Raw genomic sequence first — 19,512 nt, 5'->3', positions numbered from 1 at the left:
AAGTAGCCGGGGGGTCTATCATCGGCCCCCCAGACCCCCGATCGGCCCCCCAGACCCCCGGCTACTTTTCAGTGTTTTTTCACATTTGACATTCTCATCCCTGATCGAAAGCATCTTTGATGCTAGGGCGGAAAGTTCCAGAGTGGTATTTTGTATTTATTGACGAGACCCTGAAAGTCTCCAGCTGCTTGGCCTGCCACTTTGGACCATCATCGAGTTCCTCAACGGGGACGATGATTGGGGCCCACGGCTCCTCTGGTCTTCCTCCCCCGCTGGCTGACCCGCGGCCGACCCCGACCAGTCTCATTATGACGGCGACGAACATGTTTATCTAAGATGAATTGTCAGGACTGCCTTTGTTGTAATAGTCACCCAATTTCAGTGACATTTTGGGACTTGGCCGTAGTGTAAAAATCCTGAGATTCAAACAGGGGTATGTGGACTTTTCCTATCCACTGTACATGGATGTCGATGCAGGCCTCGCCGTTGCTTTTAGTGCACGGAAAGGCCGCAGCCTAATTTGCGCCGTCTGCTTCCCGTCGCCCGTTGAGGCTTCCGTGTGTCTTCTGCCCACAGCCCTCACCCCCACCCTCACCCTTCCCGCCTGTCTCTCCCACTGTCCTTCTGCCTCAGTGCTCGTCTGGAATGACGGCTAGAAATGGCAGCCCGCCGGCTTCCCTGAACTTGAAATTGCGTGCGATTTTATAATCAATTCTTCTACGCTTGCGGACACTTTGATATCCATGTGCTGTTTTGTTGGTGGTGGTTGTTTACGTACAAATGGCGTTACATTCCCTCACATTATTGCATTCTCACAAGCTGATGATTTTGTTGCTACATCAGTCAGTGATATTAACAGCTTGACAAAAAACGCCACAAAAATGTCCTGCTTCAAAAACACTTTGAAATGATTTAAATCTCTTGTTATAATTGCTGTAGTGTTTAGGCTTCCTTGTTTTTTTGTTTTTTTTAATTCAAGATTTATGCACACATTCCAAAATAATGTGACAAGTCATCTGGAACTTCAGCTTTTGTTCCACTGCAGCGAAAGGCCTCTTTCAATAGTGTGTGAGTCTCGTGTGCACCGACAATGACAAGTTGGCCATGTCTGGTTCAAACAAGCTGATGCTAATGATAGCAGAGGGCAAGAATATGTGTGTGTGTGTGTGTGGGGGGGTTAGAAAGCTCTTTGGGCAGTGATGATGATAGACAGATGCACGCACGCACGCACACAAACACACATTACACACACACGCACGAGAGCTTCCGGCCGATAACGACGACTCATTTCTCGACCGCTTGCTTTGTCAATGAAAAAGGCAAATGAACCTTTGGAATTGAAGTGCAACGATGGGGACGATCATTGGACTTGCTTAGTTTTGAATCTTAGCCGGTTCAACTGTTCCGCCTCTGATCTACTCTGCTGTTTTCTGGATTGGTTACGCTGGACTCTCGGGCGGCTTTCATGCCTTTGCCCCAAGTAGTGGCCTGACTCTCTCTCTTTCAAGTAGTAGTCATCATTCTCTCCTTGATTGGCTCCCACGGGTAGATGTCTTCACGATACGCCCTTGACCCCGCCCCCCAGCGGGATGAGATCATTTCGAGGGACGGGCAGGACAGCCGCAGCCGACCGCATTGATGGCCTTGTGTATCTTCTGTCAAGACCTGTGTCTGGGCCCGCTGCCAGGCATCGGCTCGAGAGAGCGATGACGAAAACGTAGTGGCGACACCACCGGTGTGGCGCGTGTCCCCGTCCAGGCTGGTCGGGCCCGACAGAACGCAGCGATGAGCTGCGTTCTGTTTTTGATTGCCGTTGATGCTTCCAAATGTGTCCGTGAGGCAAGTCGCTTCACATGGCGCTGATTCGCCCTTCCCACATGTCCTTCTTTTAACATTTGACAAAACTTATTTTCCGGCGGCTTCCCTCAATCTTTAGCCGCTGTGCTTTAGTCTGACAATGGTAGCAGAAGTTTTCAGTGCGTGTCCTTTTTGTGTCACATGACCTGAGTACATTTACAGTCATTATCATGCAGCCTCTCCTTCCATTAGCAACACGTTTTGGCCCATCAGGCCTCACTCCTGGTCAACTTCTGTTTCTTCACCTTCCTTCAGGGCCACACCAGTGTGACAGAAATATTTGGGGTTCCGTCTGTAGGTGTGTGTGTATGTATGTGTGAGAGAGACGGGTCTTTGCTGCAGAAGAATTGACATGAGTGTCTGTGAGGCTTTGCTCTTTTCAGATGTGCCTCACACTGGCAGTTGGCTTTGTGTGTGTGTGTTTGCGCACGCGGCCCTCCCCGCCTGCCTCCTAGCGTCTTTGCTGGAGACTGACGGCCCTTGACACCTGCCATTTGGACGCTTTTCTCTGTGAAAAATGTCATCGTCTTCTAAGCCGACATGTACGCGTTTCTGTGTGTGTGTGTGTGTGTGTGCCCGCGTGAGTCGTGTGCGAGCAGAAGGAGACATCGCTCAAATGCGTGTCCCGGAGGTGACGCTTTGCAGCTGACTGAACAATGGAAGCGAGCTGTTTGAGCAGCCCCGTCCACAGCGACTTGTGTCTGTGTGTGTGTGTTTGTTTGTTTGTGTGTTTTTTGCATGAAGACATTTGGGGTGTTAATTTGTGACCTCGCAGCTCCTTCCAGGCTTTTACTTGACGTCAATCTAATCTGAGACACACGAAAGTCGGCTTGAAAACTTCCCTTTTTGAATGAAACTCCTGAAACAAATGAACTTCTGTCGTGACGGGGTGGACACTTATGGAGACTTTATCCAGATGTTTGTTCACCCTTCCGTTTTCAAACCGCGTCTTCCCTCACTCGTTTGGGCTCAAGATTTGATAGTGTTTTTCCTCATGGGCGCAGCATTTCATCACCAAGTTGCTTTTTCAAATAGTGTAGCAGATTTGTGCATGTGGCGCATGCAGTGGACACATGGCCAAAGCCCTTCGCTAACAAGGCATTGGATGCTAACTCAAATGACACGTGTGGATAGCGCCGTCCTCCTCCTCTCCCTCCCGCCTCCTTCCCGTCAACTTTTCGTCCTCTGTATCAGATGAGTTGGTGATATTATCGCCCCCTCATCTTTTCTGACTGATCTGATGGGCTGTTTATAATTTACAGGCAGGCTTCGTGGGTGTGTGTGCGTGCGTGCATGTGTGCTCAGAGGCTGTAATGAGGTATCAAAGTGTGTATCCGTCTCTTGGGATATTTGGACAGCAAGCGGGGGTCACTCGTTTTGTGTGTCAGGCCCAAGGGTGTCCGTGTGCATGTGCGCCTGCGTAGCTTCCTTCAAGACCAGCAGTCATATGGAGAAGGATAGCGGGAGCCAAGCTTGTGACTTTGCCCCGGGAAGGGACGGCTTCACTGGCAGGGCCCGTGTTTCTTCCATGTGTTCACAGTAGATGGGGGGTGGGGTGCGAAAAACGATGCCCCCTGCCTCTCCCCCAACCCACCCTCTCTAGCAGGACCCCACAGGGCCTCGGAGTCATGTCTTTCCAAGCAAAGGCAACTAATGACTTTGCGTGACCCACGCAGGCCTAGGAGCTGGCCAGTAGATAAGCTTCTGGTCTGCCACGGCGACCAGCCATGCTGTGAGGGCTCAGAGCTGGATCTGTGACTAGTGTGCCGTTAGCCGGCGGCCTCCCCGCCGGCCTCAATTCACTTGGACGTGATCGGGACTTGGCGACGCACGCTTATGCTTTGCGGTGTCTTTTCACCCTTTGCCCCTTGATGATGACGGAATGATGCGGTGATGCAGTTGGCAGAGTTGAGCCGACTTTCTGTCACACGTAGAGCTCCTTGTTTTTGCTTCATTTGGAATGGAGCTTCTTCGGTCCTCTAGCCGAGACCAACGCGGTAGTCGAGTCAGAATGATGATAAACGCTTCCAGGCCATGAATATGAAACCATTAAACAGAAGAGCACAAAGCAACCGTATTGTGACACCCTTGCGCAAACTCGTTCACTCTGTGCTCTTTGTAAAAGCATTAAAATGCAGGACTTGCTGTACTAGCTTGTAATGTGGTCAAGTACCCTGCTTGTAAAATTTGGATTTTGAACATTTTGCCAACACCATATCGTCAGTCGCGGTTCAAATCACTCATGCTAAAAAAAAATTGATATTTGACAAGAATACCTTAGTATAGTAATAGTGCCTGTGTTTAGCTTCCTGCGTTAGCAACCGTTAGCCCAATTTATATACTCGTCACTTGTGATTGAAAGTGTCTTATGTGTTCAATTTGAATGTGGTGTCGCAGTTGACTGTTCGAGACATGTGACTTCTTCTTTTGGCGTCCATCTCAGTGTGTGTGCCGTTGGTTTAATGATCGGCTCTGGCTTGACCCCTCTGAAGGTCATGTGCCACTGCTCGTTAGCGGTGTCACCATGGCGATCTGTCAGCTGTCAGCGCGATGGATGGTGATCTGACAAAAAGAACAGTGGGGCAGAGCAGGGGGGTGCTGGCAGTGACCACGAATCGCTTTTTAAATTGCGGGCCTGCGGCAGGGTTTAGCAATAGTGCACGTGTGTGCGCGTGTGAGAGTGAAAGAAGGCTGCAGTTTAAATTGTACAATATTGAGAGGAGGCACTGACCTCATCATCATATTTGAAAGCCCCAAGGGCACACCTCCTTCTTTTGCTTTTTCCATCTTTCGTATCTCTTGAGCCAAAAGCAATCGCACTAAAGCCTCCAAATTTCAATCAAAAACGAATCGTCAACAAGTTTTTAAATATAGTATATACGTAGAGATAGCGTGAAGTCTGAAGGTTTTCTTTGTTTTGTTGTATCCCGTTGAAGTAGAACATGTATAAATGATGCAGCACACATCTGTAATAATTCTTGACTCAAGAGATTGGAAAGAAATACCAAAGAGAAATATATATATATCTATATGTGTGTGTGTGTGTGTGTGTGTGTGTGTGTGTGTGTGTGTGTGTGTGTGTGTGTGTGTGTGTGTGTGTGTGTGTATATGTATATATATATATATATATATATATATATATATATATAGGGATATATATATATATATATATGTATGTATGTATGTATGCATATATAAAATAAATATATATACATATATAATAAATATATATGTGTTTGTATCTATGTGTATGTATATGTATGTATATATGTATATATAAATATATATATGTATATATAAATAAATATATGTGTGTGTATATATACTATATATATATATATATATACGTATATATACACACACACACACACACACACACTAATTGTTTATTGAAATCCGCGTACGGTCACCCTAATTTTTTGTGTGTCAATAAATGTATACGAAACCATTTAAGTACATATTTTATTATTAGAACATTAAATAATTGATTCAAACATGCAAAGAATACATTAATAGTATAAATAACATACAGAAAAGTTTGTATAAATATTGAAAATATAAATGTTATACGTGTGTGCGTGTAACATGTTAACAAGAAGTACTGGGCAGGCTAACGAGTTAGCGGAAAAAACGCTAATTTATATATATATATATTTATAAATTTTTTTCCTTTTCTTATTTGTCTGCCGCAAACCTACACTGCAAAGATCTTACATGGTACATTATGTGGAAACGTAGTCACATACGTCATGCCGCTCACTGTAATAACACTTTTGTACAGCACAGTAATTATTATATTCGTTTTTTACTGATTTAATATTATAATTAACCTGTAGGTTTTTTACTCTGTGCGTGTGCTAGTCATTGTAAAATATTAGTGCTGTTTTTCTAAATTAATGCAGTAAAATACTTAATAAATATTAAGTTTGTCAAATACAATACGACTGAAGTAGTACTGACATTTTGTATTCGGTGTACATTTACTTCCTTTCTCTATTGATATTTGTAAAACGACATTTTTTCCTGCCAAACTTTGTATTTAAAGTCAAACAAAAAAAAAAAGTTGCTTCTTTGCAGTACAACTCGACGTCCGCTAGATGTCAGTATCGTAACATGAGTAGAGAAGTCACGACAGCGCCAGTGAATTTCTTTCTTTTTTCTTTTTTTTTTTAAACGCAGTGCTTGCTTCCCCGACGATTCGTCAACATCATATCTCGGTTAGAATCCATAGGAGATGTTAATGTTAAAGTAACTTCTGCAGATGGTCTTTAAAATTATTTTTTATTCTCACAAAGCTCACAACTTGATGAAGAAGAATTATTAAAAAAACTTATGTAATTAACATTTTTCCCTTGTGGAATTGCTAACGTGGCCAAAAGTCTTTTCTTATTTTTTTACTCAAAATATTGCAAATTCATTCCTCACCCTTTTTGACTACCTTTGTTTACCCCCACCCCCACCAGTATCACCAACGAGGCCGGCGCATCCATCTACAGCGTGAGCCCCGAGGCGATTAAAGAGATGCCCGATTTGGACCCGAACCTCCGAAGTGCAGGTAATCTTGAACCGTGGCATTTTGATGATATTTCCACTCTAGCAGGACGATTGCCACTTTAGATCTGGCTTTGCTATTAGACGGGCTTATGTCTCTGCGGCGTTCCTCCACATCCTCCATCACTGAACACACAGCGGCAACACTGAAACACTGTTTCCGAGAACAAATGTTTCCAGCAGACTTCCTCTATAAAAAGCCTTAAATCAAGCGAGACTGAATTATTCCTCACCCGTTTCCTGTGATCAGCCCTCTATTTTTTTCGCGGCCATTCCCAGCATTTTGGACGACGTGGCGGTGTCACGCTGGTATTCTTTGAAATGGCCACAAAGGGGCGATGCGCATGGAGCTTTAAGGGGATATTTGAACTAGGCGGCAAGATGACTGTTTTTGTCTTCAGTCTCTCCTTCTCAACCGGGGTACACACATACTGATTCTTAGTATCGTTACCATTTTGTGTGTGTGACATTTACGATGAGTCAGCCTGGACCTTTTCCCAGCTATCACCAAGGCAAGCTCACTCTTCGCCCCCCCCAAACCCCACAAACACATGATAATCTTTAGGGACATCAGATAATCGGACTTTGCCAACAATTGCAAAAAGATGGAAGATGCTCAACTACAGCCAGGTTATTGTTATGTTTGGACTGCACTTTAATCAATTTAACCGCTTTAACATTGACTTTGATTGACCCTGACTGGCTCCGAGTGGAATGGGGTGGAAAAAAAATTCACTCTTAACACACACGTCACCTCAGTTTAAGTGCTCGGTATAATCTTCCGAAGTGGCTGATAATCGGGCCTTTGGTGGCGTCTCCAGAAACGGGGACACGTTCTTAAATGGCGAAAGGAAAGCCCTCTCCTGGTTGCCTAGGTGACAGAGGAGGCTACCCTACGTTGTCAGCTGATCAATCACGACTACCCAGCAAAACGATCTGACTTCTCTGTGCTTGAAGTAACACTAAACTGTTGTGCTCATAAACTTTTAATAAGTGGCGGAGAAAAGAGGACAGCGGGGTTTGGTGGGTGCAGTGAGCAAGGGCAGGTTTGAAACTCCATCCCTGTCCAAATATTTTCTCAGGCTGCAGCGACGGAGGAGAGAAAGAGGGAGAGGGGAGCCCTTGATTGCAGACATGCTCCCTCCTCACTCCATAGCTCGTCCCGTTTGGTTGTTGTTGTCGTCATTGTTGTTTTTCTGTTTATTGCCCTTGTCTTCTGCTAGGGACATCCAAGTCTGATGTCCCGTAATCAACACTCATTCATTCTTAAAGACGTCTTGCTTTGGGCAAAACACAAACAAACAAGTGCTCCGTGTATTATTTCCCTAAAATGACAAAATGTTTTTTCTCTTAAAATCAAATTGTTGATTCAATCTTATCCAATCCTTTTTTTGGGACGGTTATAAATTCAATGGAGTCCAAATTGTGTGCACGCGCCTGTGTAAATGAGTCCCTCTCCACAACAAGCCACAGATGCGGGGGGCTCTAATTTAAAGGCAGCTTTAATTATTGCCGATTAGATTTGGCCTCCCCCTCAGGCCTGAGAACATTTGCATTTTGGGGGATTAGAAATAATGCAGCGGTGAATATTCAACGACCCGCTTCGAATAGTTTGCGGCCTTTCATTGAGTCTCTGGTGACACCTCATTGGCTGACTTGACGTCTGTGTATGTCAACAGTGTCCATCGGAAGACGCGTCCAGGATCCACTGGCGGAGCTCGTGAAGATCGATCCAAAACACATCGGCATCGGAACCTACCAGGTAGGAGGCTTCATGGCGGGTCCTCGTATTTCAGGGAAAACACAAATATGGGAGGGAGGAGATAGAAGAAGAGGCGCCCGGGGTTGGAGATCAAGTCGGCGCAGGCCTGTGTCAACACATGACGCTAACGCTCACCGCTAACTCAATTAATGGCCCGGAGTGACGTGCATGTTTTTTTTTGCTACGTGTCGTCCAGATGTGGATACGTGTATGCGTGCGCAGCTTTTCCCTCGGTGCGCATCGATCGCTTTGTGACAACTTTTAAACGCTGGACTCTCCATCTTGTTTGGAGAGAGGCATGCAAATTTGATGATCCCAAATATGAGTGTGCTCATATTTGTCGTTTTGTACGGTGAAGCCCGCTCGGGTCACGGGGCCTCGTCTCTCATCACATGACTCTCCGGGGTGCCGGCCGGGTGCTCGCCTCCTTCCCTCAGATCATGTGACTAGGTCAACACCAAATGATAATATAAGCGGGTAAATAAACCCCGGGCGCTGACAGATACGAGACGGGGCATCCCTCTGACCTGCGAGCTTTCGCCAATTTCTCTTTGTGTGTGCGAGCACTATGCAGGTTTGTAGGAGCTCTATTTGTTCGTCATTCCGTAGGTGCGCGTTGTGACATTGTGAGATTTTTGAGAGATGATTGCGCGTGAGGCCCAAAGAGAAAAATGGCATTGGGGCACGTGTAACTTGAGCCAGCTGGCACAGCGGGGTCACCCTTTGCCTCTCCCGCCGCTCGGGCCGTTGAGTGACAGCTTGGAGAAAACGGAGGAAATGAGGAAAGTGGAGGAGCGTTGCAACCAGATCGGACTTTACGATTGCTGTGGGAACGTCGATTTCGCTGTGGCATACGCGGGTTCCATAACTTTTAAAACACGATCACTGAGTGTTCAGATTTTATGCTATCATTGCAATCAATTGGTCTGAAGTTAGACACTTGAAGGGTGTGATAGTTATTTGGAGCACACACACTATATATACGCACACACACACACGCACACACTCGCTCTCTGCTGCATAAGAAAACATCGCCTGCCTGCCTGCCGGATATTAAGCCAACTGTCACTCTAACCTCCTTTATTTTTACCACCCTCCTCTCATCCTGAGTTGGTAGAGATAGTGTGGAATCAGTGCTGGAAGCAGAAATCCAGCAAAATCCCACCATCACGCTTACAACAGTACAATTGCTGGATGGCTGCCTAGATAAAAGCGCTTTGAGTGGCAAGTACTGTTCTTCCAGTGGAAATTTTTTTCTGTAAAAGCGGCTCCTTATTCTCATTCCGATTGGAAAATCACGTTTATATAGAGAGTTTATATATCTCCAGGTGAATCACATGACTGCATTTTCAAGTGGGTTTTGGATTGGCAGTTTTCCAATTTGTTCCATGTTGCACAAATCAAGTCACGTTACATATGAAGGTTTCAAGTACAACGGGCAGGTCTGCGCGCGTGTGCGTGCGTGCACGTCGTCACTCATTCTTGAATGATTTGGCCCACAGGGGAAGATGAGCAAAGACTAACAGATGGATGGTTGTGAAGCGTGGGAAAAAACAACCTTTGAGACTTTTATCAATGGGAGAAACTTGCAATTTTAATGACTTCCTACTGTTATGTCAGAGTACGTGAATGACTGCATGACAAAGGAGGTTGAGAGATGAGTGCAACTTGATATTTAAGTCATTCAAAAAAAAAAAAAAAACTCGCCACTTCCTGAGAACTGTCTCCAGGTTGACAAGCAAGAGTAACTTAACGCATCAGAAATATTTGAAAGGAGCCGATAAAAGGCCACTGCCACCATTTTGTCTGTGTTGCTAAAACAACCATGCTTTGCATGCAATAAAAAAGCAATAAAAAAAAAAATAGTGAAAAGCGTCTGAGTCAGAAATTGGGAACGTTTCTCTGTGTGTGTGTGTTTGTGTGTGTGTGTGTGTGTGTGTGTGTGTGTGTGTGTGTGTGTGTGCGCGCTATTCTGACCTACGCATTAAGAATGTGAGCGCAGGTGGAGGCGCAAATGCCTTCACCTACTTTTCTCGTGTGAAAACATTCTCCCCCGGTGTAACATTTCAGGTGATTTCCTCTCCAGCGCTCCGTACTCTCGCTCGTCTCCGCCCTCGTTCGCGCCGACTCATCAATCATTCACGTGCTCCCGCTTGGGAAATGGCAACGTGGTGTCATTTCAAGCCTCATTTTTATTGTCTTCACCATGCCTCTGGCTCTTTGTATGTGTGTGGGGAAGGGGGCTCAGTATTCTAAGGAACCTGCAATCAATTAGTTAGGCCTGAATTATCATTTAAGTTAGCTCGTAGAAGTTTTTTAATGTTGATTTTGGTTATCAGAAACAACAGAGTATTTCGGTCGTATTAGAGTTGAAAAGGTCGCGTGAGCTTTGGCTCAGCGTTAGCTAAAATCACATAGCCCGTTTAAGTGAAAACCTTGTTAGGCCTGAATTAGCGTTGAGCGACGTAGTAACAACGTGACAATTACTTTTGCGTGTTCCATCTAGTGCCCGGTCCACAATACTTTTACAAAGTTGAACTTGATCGACACATAAATACGGCGAGCGTAGCAGCTTGCACTACTTTGCCAACGGCGTTTTTTTGCTGTCCTGCTTCCTTGCTGGCTTTTAACTTGAAAGCGGTTCTTGTGAGCTTGATCGTGTTACGACTCAAGCAGGCTCGATCACGTTCGCAGTCGGTAAAAGTCGTTTGCTTGTCAGCTAATCGTCCGGCATTTGCTGAGGTATTGGTGTCCAGTGTCGGCCCTCTTTGATTTTGGTCCCCCATCCCGCCCGCTGTCCTCCTTAATAGCGAAAACATCCCAAGCCTTTTTTGCAAGCTCTTCCCAAGTTGTTGTTGGGCTGGTGGCTGTGACGCGCACGGAGACGAAGAGTTCATCGAGACCATCTTTATTCGTCGCCAAGTTAAACACCAAGCGCCTTTGCACCCTCCGTGCGTTCTTTCCATCTGTCAATCAGAGCTCCTTTCCCCGTCGTTGTCAGTCAAACGTCGCCCGTCGTGTCAGGATTTGTTTTGGCTCGGCCGCCGCTAATCTCTTTTTCGGGATGAAATTGAATCATCCTCCCGGGGGACTTCCTGCCTACAAAGTTTCAGATGCCTATCGGAATGGTTGATGAAACCAAAGTTTGGGATTACCGTCATTTGACCTGCTTCTGACTTTCTTTTGGTGTGGGCTCACCTGAAAACATTTCATTGCTTCGGTATGTGGTTTTCCAGCACGACGTTTCATCCTCCGCTCTGAAGGCGGCGCTCGACGGCGTGGTGCAGGAGTGTGTCAGCTTCGTCGGGGTCGACATCAACATCTGCTCTGAGGTTCTGATGAGGTAGGCGGACACGTCTCGGAACCGTATTCGGACCGCTACACAACGATATCTTTGTTTTTGTCGTATTCATGTAGGCACGTCGCGGGCTTAAACACAGGAAGGGCTCGGAGCATCGCCGAATGGAGAGAGCAGAACGGGCCCTTTGTCAACAGGGAACAACTCAAGCTGGTCAAAGGCATGGGACCAAAGAGCTACCAGCAGTGCGCTGGCTTCATCAGAATCAACCAAACTGGCCACAGGTACCAAATACCATTTCCGCAAGTTCATAAAAAAAACTAAAAGCTATAGAAAACGGAATCACAAAACTGTCACGATTCCAAAGTTCAGTGGAACCACAATCGGACCCAGAGCAACTTTGGATTCCGTCATTTGTGTGAAAGTGGTTCCAACAATATTAATGAATGATTAGTAGCAGATACCGAAGACACCAAAGTTGTCTCGGCTAAAGACTTTTTTCATGCATATTTGTCCTGACAATTTGGGCTCAATTCTGACTATTCTGAGCTTCCGCTGCACAGTAGTGCTCAATGTTCCACTTTCTAATTGATTTGTTGTCATGTCACGGCAGCGCCGAGCATGCGCCACTGCCAATGCTGCCAGCTAAAGCAGTTGCCAAGAAGGTCAAAGGGAAATGCAATGTCAGCGTCGCCGCACATGTCAACCCTTTGGACCAGACCTGCATCCATCCAGAGTCCTACGATGTGGCACAGAGGTACAGGACATTACGCACTACGCACGCGCACACACACACACACACACACACACACACACACACACACACACACACACACACACACACACACACACACTTGGCCGAAGCATGTTTGGGCTGGGATGGAGTCGATTTGGACGCCTCCTCATATGGCGAAGCTTATCGTCGTGCGGGCATTCTTGATTCAATTTTCAGAGAGGCCCTCTGCTCCGCAAGAGGAGGCGTGTCGGCTTTGGGCTCTGCGAGCGGTTGAGGAGCAATTGCTGACAGGGCCGATGCCCACGGTCCTCCGAAGCACATGGAATCAAAGCATGCGTTTCATGTTGACTTGTGAGTGTGGGAACCCTCTCTACTCCAGCTGTAGTCACTCAGCCGTGTTTAGTCTACACGCCTTGTGACACTCGAGGCTCCGATGTGCTTTTTTAAAGGTGCGAGGCGGCCGGGTGCGCGTTTGGTGCTCGTGGTGCAACTCCACGGAACTTCCATCACCTCACCACCGCTCGTTGCCTCTATTGCAGTGTTTCTCAATAATTTTCTGTGATGCCCCCCCCGAGGGAGAAGAAAACATTTCACGCCCCCCCTCCCCATGTTATTAACATTAAAGAAAACAAAATATAAATAAAAAAAGAAAGATCAACTTACAATGAAGAATAACTATTAATAACATTGTCTTTTAGTCTGTAACAGAACAGATTCCATGTGCATCACTTTGCCTGTAATTAAAAATGCATTATAATTATTTAAACTATAAATATTTTTGACCAACTGCCATTTTATGCTGGAAAAAAATACAGTAAAATAATAATAAACATACATAATATTAAATTAAATAACAGCAATAAATAATATTCAATTCAAAGTAATCAGCAACATTAACTCAGGAGCACAACATATAAAACATTTTAACCTACAAAACAAAAACGAATAAAACAATTATGTGCTCAAAATGAGGCAGCATGGCGGAGACCATATCCACGGCTGCAGGTAGTATCAGCTCTTCTGCAATGGTGTGGTTTTTTTCTTGCACTGAGCAATTTGGTACGCTGCTTTATATGATGCTTACAGTGCTTCCTGATTAAAGTAGCATTCACAAAGTGGGATGATTGGTGGCAATATTCAGCCCGTTTTTGCTGAAAAACCTCAAGCACCTTATCAGTGTGATTGGGGTGCAATGACTTTATAAGTGCCGCCTTAATTGATTTGGCTTCATACTGTCCGCTGCCAACATTGTAAAGCACAGTAAACACCGGTCTTTCCTCGTCTCCCATCGTAGTCGCACTGAAGCTGAGCGCTACGTATGCTTCGTCATATTTCCTTGTCTTAGCTTTCATGTGACACTCAATTCTCTTATCTCCATCTCTCTCCGCCGTTCCTTTCAACCCTGTTCAATATTTTGCCATGGTGTCCCACTGCACTTTTTATCGCCTGCTCTGTGCTGTGTGTGCGTATGTTCCGTACAGCGACTACTCCTTGCGCACACTCTTCCAGTGATACCGCCACTCCCACCTACTGCAGTGGATGTCTAATAACCTTTAATCTAGTACAGCTAAAAGAAAAGCATGTTCCCTGGTGTCACACACTTGGTATCGCACCGGGGGGCGCGCCCCACTATTTGAGAAGCACTGTTCTATTGTCTATTAGGGCAGTTGTTTTGAAACACCTAAACACATTTTTGGAATATTGTGTGTTATCCTTTTCTCACTAATTCACAATCAAGCTCAGTTAAAATAATAGTTGGCACCAGTGGCGGGGAGGAGGGTCCTGAGGAGGGAGGTATCAAATGTATTTGAGGGAGGTGTTTACTAGTCCTCCAGTAAGTCAAGGTTAACTAATGGCCCGCAGTAAATTAGTTTGCGCAGTGGTGCAAGAATCTGTTACTCACATCCCAAAATACAACGCAGGAGCGAAAACTGACAGGAAGGAGGATGGCTGAGGAATGTGTGTGTGCGTGTGTGTGTATGCGTGCGTGCGTAGAGGGGGTGTGCAAGGAATATCGCGTTCATCACATTAGAGAAACCGAATCCCCATTACTGCTCACAACCCACGCACCCCCCCTCCCCACTGTAACCATATACAACACACGCGCGCGCGCGCACACGCACACACACACACACAAAATAAAAAATGAAAAATAATCAAATTACAACCCTCTTTATTGCAATTGTGATTTCATATGCGATTATTTTTTTCAAAATCTACATCCCATGTTTCATTGAACCAACACAAGCAATAAATGAATCTGTATGGCAATCGCAATAACAAAAACATTGCTTTATTTTTCGTAAGTGGTCCGATGGCTTCGACCTATGCTAAAATCGAGGCAATTGAAGCATGAATTCATATGTGGACTGCACTTCCTGAGCACTGAACCTATCTCGACACAATCTAAATAAATAAAATCTATATGCTAGCTGTAATAAAATAAAGCAGCGTCTGTGATTTGAAAAGTGCATTCGTCTATATTGCGATGTTGATTCAAATTCAATTATCTGCTGAGTCCAAATAAACAAGCATGAACACGCGTGACAAACACGCATCCTTTTCTGGCATCGCCTCACAGATTGTGCAACAGTGATCTGTGATTTTGGACCGCCAAGCCGCTGCCCCCCAAAAGCCAGCTAACATGGTTTGGAAAAAAATATCCTTAACGAAGGAAGACTCATCCGTACAAATGCGACATTTATTCCGTTGCCCCTCACAGCTGTCTGGAGCATTTTAAGCGTGCACCCTTCACATCCGCACTGGCCCTACTGCTGCCTAATAAGCATTTCCCAACAACATTTTCTAGGAAGCAATGTTATGTGCGTGCCCACCTGTTCAGTCCATCACTGCGGCGAGTGGGTGGGACAGCTGGGGGGTGGTTCTGTTTGGCGTCAGGCTACCAGCGAGCGACATCCATCACAGGCACCATCCAGCTGGTCCGCACAGGCAGGCAAATGCATTCACATCTATCACCAGCTGTGGGGAGCCTCCATTGAAAATAATACACGCGCACGCACACACGTTTTTCCATAAGCTTTATTTGCCACTGCGGTTCCCATGCCACTTGGAGTTGGTGCCGAGTATACGTAGACGCACGCGTTAATAGCTTTGAATGGGTGTCAACATCCCCAAAACAGGAGATTTTTCCTGGCGTGCCACACAAGTGGAGATGAGGTGTGACAGCGCGCTGGGATGGGAGCACAGTCAACGTGTGTTGGATTTAGCAAAGGTGCATATTTAACATGTAAGCAGCGCTACATTTTCTTTCAGTACTGTCACCACTACATGTAATTTTTCTCCCTTATTTTTTTTTTGGCGGGCGGGCATTGCAACTTACACAAAAGTAGTGCCATGACACTTAAGTTTTTGTAAAACCTACAAAAGTGCCCAAACAGGTTCAGAAAAATTAAACAAACAAACAAATAAATAAAAAATTGGTGCTCTTTCTTGCGTTTCCATTGACGGGTCGATCACGGCTGGTCAAAGTAGCCCAGCCAAGAGGACTCAAACTCAGTTTTTTTGTGTCATGGTTATTTCTAGGTTCCTTTCCCTCATTGGCGGCAGTGCCGGCCAGATCGGCAGCGCGCATCTCAAACAGAGTGTGGAGCAGAAAGTGGCCAATAGCGGCATGGACGAACTGTCCAAAATGCTCGGCACCACTCCTGAGACTCTCGGGCTCATTGTCGATGGCCTCACCCAACCTCCCGGCTTTGACATCCGGCAAGGTAAGTCCGTCTCACGGGGACCCCGACCGGAGCATCGTGCTGAACAAAACCGCGTGCTTCCTTGACGTATAGTATTGATGTTGTCATTCATAAATCTACTGTATGTAATGAGGAATGGAAAAAGTGTCACACGTGAGTGATACTTGATGGGTTGATGCGTTGTCAACCTAAATGAAGTCGAGCGATGAAGCTCTGATTTGCCGGCCGGTCACTTGCGAGTAAAAAGCCTGTGCGGGCGGGCCTCCGTGACCAGAATGTCAAAAACGAAGCTTCTTGGTGACGTCGAGTATCTGCATCACGCTCAGCTGAGTCAACAGACAGCCTTGAGCTTCTCATGTTGTTGAGCAGAGTTGGACCTCAACATTTCCTTTACTTCATTGTTTGCTTTAAAATGACAGAAAGGAAGAAAGATATCACTTGGAAGACAAAAAAAATGTAAAGAGGAGGATTTGGTTACTTCCTGAAATGTAATCCTGCCGTTTCACGTCCTGCCTCTTATTTTTCCACCGCATCCCTTTCCCCTACCGCCCCGAAGCAACTGACGTGATGTCATCTTGTGTCTTTGCCATCCCCAGATTTTGGGCAGGAGGACTTTAAGCGAGGCATTGTGTCCATTCAGGACCTACATGTGGGTGCAGTCCTGACGGGCCGTGTGGAAAACGCGTGTCTGTTCGGGGCTTTCGTAGACATCGGCGTGGGCCGCTCGGGCCTCATCCATAAGAGCAAAATTACTTTGGACAAACTGCCCGTTGGCCAGCGCCGCCGCAGCTTGGCCTTGGGACCTGGGGAGAGGGTGGAGGTGCGCGTGTTAAATGTGGACGCTCAGAAGGGACGCATCGGCTTGGACCTGATCCGGCTGCTGCACTGACTTGCACTTCTTTGTTCTTCGGGGAAGACTTGCTTCCTCCAATGAATAAAAAAAATAATCTTGTTTGTGCTGATCTACTTTATCCACTCAATTTGTGTGTCAAAACCAAGGTGGACACACGTATTTGAAATAACTAAAAATGCCACTGAACTCGTTAGGAAGATATACTGTATATATTTGTCCAAAAAAGTGTGTGTTTGCTTTTAATGTTCAAATGATATAAAAAATAACTCATACAACAAAGGTTGTAATCCACACTGTAAATGATGGCATTTTGAAAAATGTTTCCTGCTGTCTTTTCGGAATCACACTTGCTCAAGTTATTCCCATTGTGCGGCGGATCAAATGCTCTCGCGGGGCTTTAAACGACTCACGGGTCGTAAGTTGACCTCGCCTGCTGTAAAACGCCACGAAGCAGAGACGGAGGAGCGTGTGCCGGAGGACGGAGGGGCGTTGGCTCCAATGTGGGAGCGCGCACGTCTATTTTGTAGCCCTGAGGCTTTTTCGGCTCGGTCCCAGACATCATTATCCCGGGACGCTAGCGCACTAATCAGCTGCTTCAAAATTAATCCCAGACTCCCCGTCCGCATTATCTCATTTGTTTGTTTTTAGGAAAGCCGCAGTAAATAGCAGATCGCAAAATGTAATAGGGGTTGTGAGAAAGCCGCCGGTCCCCTGCGCTGAACTTGAGAGCGAATGCGGAATAGCTAATCACGCTATAGGCCCGGCCGGCTGCCGCCTCCCCTCGGGCTGCCAATAGAATACATTTTCACAAAGGAAGATTGGATTAAGGTTAATCACATGCGGCACTTTGCTCGGAGATGATCTGGCAAAGATCACGCGCAATCATTTTGACTCGCCGCTGGATTACATTTTCAGCTTTTGATGTTAACTAGTTTTGTCGTCGCTTTGCGGCCGACTCTCGCTTTGCTCTTGTCGTCCCCGTCCCAAATATGCGTTGGCACCTTCGCACGCGGCCCTCCGTTTTCTGACATTGATCATGGCTCAAGTCCATCTCTCTGCGCAAAGCGCTAGCGAGCCTCACTGGTTTGGGAGCTGTTCTAAGAGACTTACCACCTGTGAAAGCCAAAGAGACAAATCCACGTTGTAAAAGCTGCGGCTGAGCGCGTCCCAACCATAACAAACGCCACACCGGCAGAGGAATGTTTTTCCCAGAGTGCCTCGTAAAAAGTTTAAACTCGCAATAGTCCTCCGGTAATAAGATCTGATACTCGAGCTGGATCGAGATGCCTTGACCGAACTAATGCTCAGTTGACTTCGAGTCCGCCATTATTTTTTCCTCCCATAGCGTCAAGCTTGTTTGAAATGGCGTCACACCGACGGGAATATCAGCGCAGCACAAGCGCTATTCTCTCGGCATCATCAGCACACTTGACGTTCAAGCAAAGCAACACTCGGCCGCTTCTCCGTGGGCGGTAGAAAGGCCTCGGTGTAAAACACGAGCTTTTCGCGTAAGAGGATCCCGCCCTCGACTAAAAACGGAGGGAAAACACATCGATTGCGTTTATGAACCTTTAAATCAAACACGATGGGCCCAACTGCGCATTGAGGGATGATCATTTTACTAAATGACGCACCGGGTGGCTTGAAGTGTTACTCCTCCAAATGGAGCCATCGACAAAAGTAATGGGACACCTTGCCGAGAAGTGAAAATCACTTTTGATGAACGTGACATGGCGTTCAACCTCCAAAAGCGTTTTGCCCGTCAAAGTGTGAGTGTACGCGTGCTGGCTGCCGCGTGGGCGTCAAGAGGGAACGCTCATAAAAGCCACCATCACTCTGATGAGGTCACTGCGAGTGAAACCGGAGAAAGCTTTTTTTTTTTTTCCTGCCTCATTCCTCCATCTCTCCTCCAGCGCTCGTCCTTCTCGCTTTCACTCTGTGTCTTTGAAAATGTCACTCAGCACTAAAAAAACCACATCAAAAGAGACGCTTTACAAAGTGTCACTTGCGATTTTGTAAACAAACGAGGGAAGATAAGCGACACAGCCACATTGGCGGGTGAATCGAGGATCCGCTGCTAATCTTGTTGCTGGAGCAAAACGCTTTACAGAACATCCATGTAACATAAACTAACATCACAAAACATTGGCAATAATAATTAAAAAATAGATCCCTGAAATGCACACAGTTTTAAATTGAGCTATTATTTGCCGTTATTTTATTTATATTTTTAATAAAGGGTGATGCCGATATTTGTCAAATAACTGAATATTGATGAATTAGCCCTGAGCCATTATCGATCAATGTCTACGAAAAGCTGAGCATTGGTAGCAAACGCTCGGATTCCACTTGACAAATATACACGTCAATGGATATATGAATGGAATGGTTTTGAGAAAGCATGTTTAGTTTTGTCTGATTTCGGAGTGTCTAGGTATCGTTTCACCAGAGGAGAACAATCCTTCCATAGGGGAGCATTTGGCCATCCCCACTCTCGATGCGAGCGTTTTTGGGCCTCGCGTAAGCCGATATTATTTTGTCGTCCTGAGAAGCGGCATGAAAATTCTGTCAACCGCTCCGTTTCACACACGTACGCGGCGGCTCCGTTCAGGGACAGCGAGGCCTCTTCCTGTTCCCGGGTCGTGACCGCCATTGGTGGCTCGCTGTGATTGACAGCCCACTGTTTGGGTTAGGCTGCCCCCTCTGGGGATTCACCGCCAGGCAGTTGCTTGGAAAGAGTCCAATGCT

The 19,512-nt window shown here is 46.1% G+C and overlaps 1 protein-coding gene across 2 annotated transcripts in view; it reads left to right on the top strand.

The window, feature by feature from the left end:
* Positions 1–18,923, top strand: part of srbd1 (S1 RNA binding domain 1) — a 30,093-nt gene extending 11,170 nt beyond the window's left edge. For both annotated transcript variants that reach the window (XM_037272737.1, XM_037272736.1), the window contains exons 14-20: positions 6,321–6,412; positions 8,088–8,170; positions 11,407–11,513; positions 11,588–11,752; positions 12,082–12,225; positions 15,748–15,932; positions 16,508–18,923. In XM_037272737.1, coding sequence (XP_037128632.1) covers positions 6,321–6,412; positions 8,088–8,170; positions 11,407–11,513; positions 11,588–11,752; positions 12,082–12,225; positions 15,748–15,932; positions 16,508–16,800 — 1,069 coding nt within the window. In that variant the 3' untranslated portion in view covers positions 16,801–18,923. The remainder of the gene's footprint in view (positions 1–6,320; positions 6,413–8,087; positions 8,171–11,406; positions 11,514–11,587; positions 11,753–12,081; positions 12,226–15,747; positions 15,933–16,507) is intronic.
* Positions 18,924–19,512: the final 589 nt, after the last annotated feature.

Source organism: Syngnathus acus, chromosome 15 (assembly GCF_901709675.1).
Source record: "Syngnathus acus chromosome 15, fSynAcu1.2, whole genome shotgun sequence".
NCBI lineage: Eukaryota > Metazoa > Chordata > Actinopteri > Syngnathiformes > Syngnathidae > Syngnathus > Syngnathus acus.
This window is presented reverse-complemented; position numbering and strand designations above follow the sequence as displayed.